At 35.6% G+C, this 9,481-nt stretch overlaps 1 protein-coding gene across 3 annotated transcripts in view; it reads left to right on the top strand.

Annotated features, from left to right (window-relative positions):
- The first annotated feature begins 5,074 nt into the window (after window positions 1–5,074).
- cltb (clathrin, light chain B) overlaps window positions 5,075–9,481 on the top strand; it is a 7,707-nt gene continuing 3,300 nt past the window's right edge. For 2 of the 3 annotated variants that reach the window (XM_015377609.1, XM_015377602.1), the window contains exons 1-4: window positions 5,075–5,480; window positions 7,669–7,703; window positions 7,842–7,959; window positions 8,093–8,204. In XM_015377609.1, the coding sequence (XP_015233095.1) occupies window positions 5,324–5,480; window positions 7,669–7,703; window positions 7,842–7,959; window positions 8,093–8,204 (422 nt within the window). In that variant the 5' untranslated portion in view covers window positions 5,075–5,323. The remainder of the gene's footprint in view (window positions 5,481–7,668; window positions 7,704–7,841; window positions 7,960–8,092; window positions 8,205–9,481) is intronic. The other variant, XM_015377617.1, reaches the window with a different exon arrangement.

Below are 9,481 nucleotides of genomic sequence, written 5' to 3' on the forward strand. Positions count from 1 at the left end.
CGTGTCGAATTTAATCTCGTCATGGCAAAAATATTTTTTCTCTTCATGTGTGGCCCTAATACTCCGTCGTAGAAATAAAATGTAAGAATCAGTTAACTTTTTTTTTTCTTTCAGTGGCCCTAATCGTCTTCCATAGTACGGGCAGAGGCGTAGCCAGAAAATTGTAATAGGGGTGGCCAGTCAAAAACCAATGTAAACTGAGGGGGGGCAGAACCTCAGGGTCCCACAGGAACGAGCACAACATCCATATTTTCTAAATAAAGACAAACTATACTTTCCTTTTGATTACAAATAGATGCATATATTTAAATGCTGTCTAAATAAAAGGTATAGTGGACAAAATGTCTGGGGCAAACATCTTACCATTGTTATTACTTACCTACTTTAATCAAAAATTGTTCTGCTTAAAGGGGAACTTCTGTTTTTTTACATTGGGCCTTTGATTTTACGTTATTACATCGATGTTCTACTCACCCATATGAGTTTTGTGTCATTTGGAGCTGTTCTGAAGATAGGTTAGGTTATATCCAAGTAACGTCTTCCTATGGGCAAGTGACTTGAAGGCACAAACTAAACTGTTTAGAATTTATTCTTTATGGTACGCCAGCATTCATAACATGTAGGAGAATCACTGTCCCCGAGGCATCCGCAGTTATATGTTTTATATTTATATATTTTTTTTAAATGAAGCGGAGTGTGCATGACATCATCCGCGCACCGGCTACCATTCATTCTTCCTGTCCGCTGAACTGCTGCTAGTTTTCCTCACATGCCTGGAAGATGTCTAGTGCTACTACCACGGATGATCTCGCTCTCCAAATGCAATTGAACGATTCAGATTAGCTCGCTGAATGAATAGAAGGGGTAGAGCATAGCCGCCTGTGGCCCGGGCTGCCTGTCACAACTCCAGTACGGCGCGCGGATGACGTCATACACACGCCACTTTTGATTTATGGCCTAAGAGATCAATAGACTTTGGTTCAAATTGGGTGAGATTTTGTACCGTATATGCAGGAGGTTTATGAACGTTTTTTGGGATGGAAAACGTGAGTCAGTGACATCTGGAAACCCTGCTGAAGTCACTGTGTGTCAATAACCAAATAACCAAAGCCATTAAAACTGCATTATAGAAGTCTTGGCGATGGTTGTCGTATTATGCGTATATATATATATATATATATTATTATTTTTTTGGGGGGGGGTTAGAGATGGAAAAATGCCAAGGTCAAAAATCGCTCCCAGTCTAAGCCTGTTCACATGTGTTTACAAATAAAAAAAAGTGAAATTAAAACTGCTTCCTGAAAAAAAAAAATGAGGACAAAAAACAATATTATCACGCAACTCACATTTAGGTGATAGGATGCACATGTGAGCCATCTAAATGGAATTCAGTTTATTTATGTAGCGCCAATTCATAACACATGTCATCTTAAAGCACTTTACAGAGACAATACAGTTTCTGTTAAGGAAAGACAGTTGATTGCATCCAGTCATTGACTTGCAGGACACACTCATTGTGGATGAGCTTCCATTTTCAATTACATTTTGCTTGTGTTTTGCTGTTAACTCTTGAGCAATCTCTAACACTGAGCATATATGCAATGACAATGAAGAAGAAAAACTCTCTTTTTACAAGAAAAACCCTCCAACAGAAGCAGGTTCAGTTTGAGCAGCCTTCCCCCTGGTCTGACAGGACATTCAAGGAGAGTCTTATGGAAACCAATCACTGTAAAAAAATAAAAGAGGAACTTTATCCCTGTTGTTAAAAAAGGTTAGGATGATGGTTATGGTGCAGGGGAAAGAAGAAAACCTGTTACAGGCTGCAAAAGGTTTGACACTGCAGGTTAGTCTGTGCCTCCAGCGATACTCTAAACATGCAGACAAAGGAGTGGTTTAGAACAAAACATGTTTACGGAAAATTCCGGACCTAATCCAATTTAGCTTTTTGAACATAAATTTTACTAGTGCAAAGCAAGAACAGACCTACCCCCAAAAGGCTGCAGCTAAAAGGTAGAACCAGCCCAAGGCATACCTGAACTAAGCTGCTGCTTAGACGCTTACAACAGTCTACGCATCTAAAGCATAGAAAAAGTATTGAATTCAGTTTTAAAAGTGAGTACACCCCTCAATTTGAAAATACTTTATGCAACAACACTGAAGTTATAAAACTTTGATACCAAGTAAAGTAGTTTTTGTAATTTTTTTATAATAATGTCTATTATTGTCCAGTCAAAATAACAAAACAAAAAAAACATTCGGGTCTAAAAGTGACTTTGCTCATGAAGTAAAAATGCCCAAATTGTTAAAAAAAAATGTGCCATATTTTTATTTATATTATGTAAAGCAGCAGTTTCACTATTTTCTTTTATAGATTTTTATGCAATTATAGGTGTAAAAATTCTACATTTTGTTATATACACTGATTCTGGAATACAAAAGTGGAAAATACTTGCTTTATAAATGTTTTTTGGCCATCAAAATGCTTCACTGTTATTCTATGGGTCAAATAGTAAAGTAAAACAGAGTAAAAGCATTTGGCACAATTGAGGATTTTTGAAGATGCTGGTGACACCAAAAGTTCAAAGCCCCACAGCGCTGGAACTGTTGCAGCTAGAGGTCTGAAATTTTCAGCATTTTTGGTTGACATGATGTAGAACAAATGTAATACAATGAGACCTGCCTTTTATCAAGCATGTCTTTATTACTGCTGTTCAAAAAAGAACTATCATTTTTTATAATAGAAAACAACGACTTTGAGTCATGTTTGAACTGGTGCAGCTTGGTCTGTGTTCTATTCACCCAATTATACATTTATACATTCAGAAACTAGAGGGTGTTAGCTTTAAAATGATGTATTGCACATGTGATTTGGGATTACAGTTCCTAAGTTATTTGCTTTTCCATTTGCGTATACAAAATAGGCGAGAATTTTCCAAAATGAGGTGGATGTTAAGATTAATCTTCTTGCTGTGTTTGAGATCCATTTATTTAAAAATAACAGGGAATTATAACCATTTATCTATGATTGCTTTTAAGTTCATTTGAAAATTTTCCATTCACTGGGTATTGAAAAACTGTTGTGGTGGGGAAGCTCCTAACAGTGGGAGGGGCCACAAACCCAAGTCTGCTTCCGGCCCCTAAATGACCTCCATTCGGTGCTGGTGAAACATGGCTTTACAATGCATTGATTCAAGGGGACTGAATTATAAACGCACACAGGGGCGGAGTTATCAGAAGGAGGTTACTGGGGGCCCCAAGTTCCTGAGGGCAACATAAAAATGTAGAATTATTACTTACAGTCTCATACAGTTTAGTTTAACGTGGAGTCGATTTTTATACCTGCTGAGTTCTAACAAAGCTCAGAAATAGGGATGATCTCACTCAGATGAACTCCTTCTTGTTTAAATATCTTTCACTTGTGGCATCAACTTCCAGCTTTATTGTAGCCCAAACATTGTTGAAGTCCAACTAACCAGATAAAATTATGCTTTTGTGTTTTATTTTTATCTGCTTCCAAGTCCTCCTCATTCCCAGGGATCCCAGGCACCAATATGTATGTACTATGTACTATGACTACCGACATCAGTGTTTTTCAACCTTAGCCTTTAGGCACACTGCCATGCATGTTTTAGATGTTTCTGTGCTTCAACACAACTGATCGAGGTCATTGCAGTGCAGCAAAGCCTGTTCATCTGCTATCAGCTGATATCAGGTGGGAAACTTAAGTAACACCTTAAACATGCAGGACAGTGAGAAAAAAAAAAAGATCTATTTTGTCAAAATGAGATCATATAGCAGAGGCATATATTATTTTAAAGCATATAAAGTGAATAATACTGCTTTATAAATTGGAGAAAATATATAATAGCAAAGCAAAGTGCTATTTGGAAAAGAAATTATAAAATTAAAGATTACATTTTAAACAACTGCAACTGGAAATTTGACTTCAAATGATCAAGATATAGCCAATAAAAACATGCATTGATTTATATTACAATACCCTTTTAAGTGATTTCGGCCTGGATACCTTACTTTTCTTGTTAATAACTGTACTGTGTGTTATTTTTAAATGTAGTAAAAGAAGATTCATTGTGCTAAAGAATAACTAATGTCATTATCACTTAGTTAGTGTACTTAGTTCTTCAATTTACCTCTATGGAAGTGTCCTTGATTTTACATTATATTAGTACATTTTTAAGGAACACTCACAATGTGTTTGTTGAAAAAAGTTATGAGAAGTGATGAACTCTGATTGGCCTCTGATATCCAGTTTAGGTAATAAATTATTAAAGTGAATTTACAGAAAAACTTCATTAGACAACTTATTTTGTTGATCAAATTTGTGTTCAATGAGATTAAATTAAAAAAACCTCAATCAAATGTTGTTTCTCTCACAATACGATTTATGTAACATTGGAGGGGAGACAAAAAAAACTGGCTCGTGTTCTTCTAACTACATAAAAATTGCATTTTAATATTTGAAGATATAATATAATATATATATATATATATATATATATATATATATATATATATATATATATATATATATATATATATATATATATATCATCTTATAATGTGATGTGCATCTCAGTCTTACTTAGTGTTGGAAATCTGGTACAAAGCATCTTTTCATTGAAAATAAATATGAATTAAAAAAAATTTACAGTCATTTTTACTATTTTTCAAGGCTCCACTTTAAAAGAAAAGATGAACTTATCCAGAGAGCTGTTTCTAAACGAAATTTCTTTTCGTTTTTACACTTGTGTAAACAAAATGACTAATAAAAATCTGTCTCTCTAAGTCTCTATTTTGTACATTGCTCCTGGCAACTAAACTAAATTAAACTTGTGATGTTAAGACTTTTTTTAGCTTTAAATCAAGCAAATGTATTGTTAAAAAAACAACCAAAAAAGTTTATTTCGCAGTTATAACAGCTAGTTTTTATGTAACAGAAGTGTAATGCTGCTGCAGTTTTGTGTATCATGGTTAGTTCCTGATTCAGCCAGCAGATGGAGACAAATCGCAGTAAAATGGCAGCGGTCCCCTTTGGGTGGTGCTGCTGCCCTTCTCCCATCACCACAGTGGATTAACAAGTGGAGAAATCATGAATCACCAGTGAGGGCCTTATTACACTGAAACCCTTATTGTTTGGTATAGACGGCTTAACTGCTTTTTTCTTTAGTTGTAGCTGCGTTTCTGAAACAACGGGAACCAGAGCAACGAGTTGATTCTTTTTAAAACAACGGAACAGTTATTTTAATTTCCAACAGCAGCTAGCTAAACCAGGTAGCCTCAGTTTTGTACTTTTTTGTGTACTATGGCCGACAACGGGGCGCAACTGACTGAAGAGGACCCTGCGGCAGCCTTCCTGGCCCAACAAGAGAATGAGATAGCGGGGATCGAGAACGACGCCGAGGGCTTTGGGGCGCTAGAGGGAGCGGACGACGCGCAGCCCCCTCAGACGGCCAACTATGGTAAGTTTGGGGGTTTATTCGCTAAATGCTAGCAGACTAATGAGCCAACTGGCCAATTTGTTTTATTAGCTCCTACAAAATTATGTTTGTTAAAAATAATATCGACTGCATCCATTTGTCGTAACATTAACTGACAATACAACAGGACGACGGAAATGTGTTTAGTTTGCACGGTGGACATAGCTTTTAGGAAAAATCTGACAAAATGTTAGCTTTTTTTAGCCTAGCATAGCTGTAGGGGTGTGCTTGTTTAACTCACCTGCGTATCGCGATTCGAAATAAACTTTCTACCGTTTTTAACCAGGAATTATATTAAATCAAATAGAACTAAAACAAAAAAAATCCTGAAATTATCAATAAATGTTATATTTGTCAAAAAATTAATCTAATCCTCGTTTATGTAGCCAATAATAAAATAAAGTTTGCAAATGTCATTGTTTCCGTCGTCCCTTAAGGTCAACTCCTACTTTAGGTTTTCTGTTAAGTTACGACTAATTAATTAAACAATCATTACCAAATTACTTATTACCAAAGTTCTTATTTAGCAGTTGAGTTACATACTAATTTTTTAATATATAATTTTTTGGAACACACAAAATAAACATTTAATGTCATTAGCAAAGTCTTGCCTTTGCTGTTTATTTATATTTCTTTTCTGAAATACATATTTAATGTATTTAACATATTTCATTTCTGTGCTAAATAGGAATCCAGAATTAGTTAAAATGGTAAAAATGGGGCTAAATTAATAGCATCAATCAAGCACTCTCAGCCCCCCCCCCCAAAAAAAAACCTTAATGAAAAAAAACTGATTCATTCCCTTATTCATTTATTTCTGCTAAAGAAAAAAATCAAAAGCAAAATTATTTATTTAATTAACTGTATAGAAGTACATATATATATATGTATATGTAAAACTTTCAAAATTACTGCCTTAGTTTGATTGGATCGGCTGAATTAAACAGGTCAGTTATTTAAATAATGTGGAATATTTTAATTGATGCCCTTGGAATGATCATTGTTAAATAAGGTTGCACCAATTGCAGCTTTTTGGCAGATATCTGATTTTCAACCTTTGAAAAAATTATAAATGACACCGTCTGTCGTTATTAAGATCACATTACACCTTCTATATTTCAATATTATCTTACTTAGAATGTTGAACTATAGGTAGTGCTCTAGAATATAAATGCAAAGGTTAGAGCATTGACAATGGGTGTTTTGCTGAGGTGAATAAAGTTGGTGGATAAGATCGGTTTCCTATCCAAGTATTGGCAAATCTTCCAAAATTAAGGAAATAGAAGGTCATACAATTGGCTGAATACTCGGTTCATCCCTATTTTATATAATTCCAACAAAACTTTTCTTGATAGGTAGTAAGTACATGTTTGTTAAGCTCCTCCCACTGGTGAAACCATCAAAAAGCATAGAAGAAGGAGAGTATTTTTTAGACATCCCACAGTTGACTAATTATAGTTGATTTATGTAAACTAAAATGTGGTTAAATAAACAGCTATGGTAATTCCACCCAAAACAATGATCCTGTTATTGAAACTCTTTTTTTTATATTTATCAAAAAAAAGTCTTCCTAAAGTATGAATAAGTTTGTAACTTTGTAAAGGAAAATTATGTTTAGTTAGTTTCAGATCAATAGTTCCAGTGTCAGTTATTAGTTTTTCCTTGACCTGTGATGGTTATCTCAAGTCTAAAGAAAAGAAAATCCAACAAATAGAAAAACAGAAATAAAGGAATCAGAACTGAGAGCTTCCACTTTCTTTAACCCATCAATGTAGGCAAACACCTTCTTTGATGCACATAATTCAGACAAAAAGCACGTTGATGATGTTTAATTATGTTCTCAGGAGCACAGTGTAAACACATTAAACTCTAGCTTTTATTTTTGTAGATTTATTCCCATAGAAGGCCTTGAAAATATGTCACAGGTGTTGATTTTATGCTTGAAAATCCTGTCCTTGTTGGCCAACGGAGCGGAGGTTACCAAACAGGTGCAGCAGCATTTCTAAGCTCTTCACTGTTTCAAGATTGAAGCGACTCCCGCTCAGTCGGGACGTACGGACGGGGAAGTTACAAGCAGACTGTAACCAGAGGCTTCCTGGAAAACTCCTCAAATATTCGGTTTTAACGTTACTTTTTCTGTTTCTAATCATTATGTTTGACGACTTTGAAGAGGAGCCTGCGACGCTGAACGGAGATTTGTTCCCGGTGAGCTTCTTTCTGTTTCTCAGATGAAAAAAAAAAAATCTCTCTGTGAGTGTATGTGAACATGTTTGCATAGATTGTTTTATCTTTTGGTTTTATGGATGATTTAATTAATTATTTAATGTTTTGTTTGGTTGAAAGGAGTCTAATGGGCCAACAGACAGCTATGCAGCCATCGCCCAGGTCGATATTCAACGGCAGGAACCTGAAAGTCTGCGCAAGTGGAGGGAGGAGCAGAAGGCTCGCCTTGAAGCATTAGGTAGTTAAAAAAATAAAATAAAAATGGCTTCCACTGTCTCTCCTGCCCAAGTGGAAATAGGATGTGATGAGAACTCATGAGCTTAGCTTCAAATTTAAGCTTTTATAAAGTCCGACTGATTTGATTGTTTCAGACTCCGCCTCCAAGGCAGCAGAGGAAGAGTGGAGAGAGAAAGCCAAGAAGGAGCTGGAGGACTGGCACGTACACCAGAGCGAGCAGATGGAGAAGAACAAGGCTAACAACAGGTGAGACACCAGAGTTTCCCCTGATTTCGGCTACTGTGCAGCTCAAGGTTCTCTTTGGCCCCTTCACTTCTAAATAAACTAGATATTAAGGCAATAGTGGTTATTATATTTTCACTGATCCAGCGCTAAAATGGTGGTATCGGTATCGGCAAGTACCAACAAATAGGGCACCGATACCATTTTGAGAGCCAAAAGATTATTCAACTATTGTCACCCATTCCAGGTAGCAATAAAAAGTCCTACTGGATTATCTTTGTTTTATTCTTTTTCCTGCTTCACAAAAGTAGGCAGCAGCTTGACAAAGCCATGATGGTAATTATTTTACATTTCTTCATAATACACACATCAATTTCAAACAGATTCGGTATGGGTCAATACTGCACAGCCAGGTATCGGGGCCAAAAATGGCATCAGCACAACACTATTCATTGTGGATTATCTGAAGAGAATATCTTTAACAGCACAGCAGCAGTGGTGCAAAATAATTAGCTTTAACTAATTTTATTTATTCATCTTTCCTATTTATGGTGGCTCACCCAGCTTGACTCATTCTAAAAAATGAAGGAACCTCCCCCCTTTCATAAAGGGTAAATGAACGTTGTTCTTTAAAAACCTAAAAGAAATACAACATCTTATCTTGATTTCTTTGGCCTTAACTATTTACAAAAACTTTATCTTAGTTCTTGGAAAATGGCAAAAGAGGTTCTTTGAATTTGAAAGGTTGCAGAACCCCGATCTGATCCCTACGGCCAGTGTGGTCCATTTAGCTTTAATTGGGGATAATACTTCTTAAATAATGTGATGGTGAAGATTCTCAGTCATACAGGTCATAGTCATTCCAAAAAAGTTAAAAACAATCTAGTGGACTTTGTTTCCAAGTTTGAAGACGTTTTGCTTCCCATCCAGGAAGCTTTTTAAATGCAAAATGTCAGAAACAGCTTTGAGTTCGAGGCTTTATACCCCGGGTTTCCGCAGGTCATTAAAAATCATTAAAAGTCATTAAATTATTATTTGATAAATTAAGGCCTTTATTGGTATTAAAATTCATTAAATGTGATTATTGTGGCATTTAAAAGTTTATAAAAACTATTTCGTCAGATTAATAATAACATAGAACTAACTGCTTCCAGTTGATCGTAAAGCCGGATGTTCGGAAAGGAAGCTAGAGAATTGGAAAATGCAAATTTAAACAAAAGTGACCGGAAAACGAGGAATTTGTACGTGGCTGCACCCTGTCGACGGTAAAGATGATGAAGGATTTTGCTGTGTTTTATATA

The sequence above is a fragment of the Cyprinodon variegatus genome, unplaced genomic scaffold (genome assembly GCF_000732505.1).
Source record: "Cyprinodon variegatus isolate N-32 unplaced genomic scaffold, C_variegatus-1.0 Scaffold8, whole genome shotgun sequence".
Taxonomy (NCBI): Eukaryota; Metazoa; Chordata; class Actinopteri; order Cyprinodontiformes; family Cyprinodontidae; genus Cyprinodon; species Cyprinodon variegatus.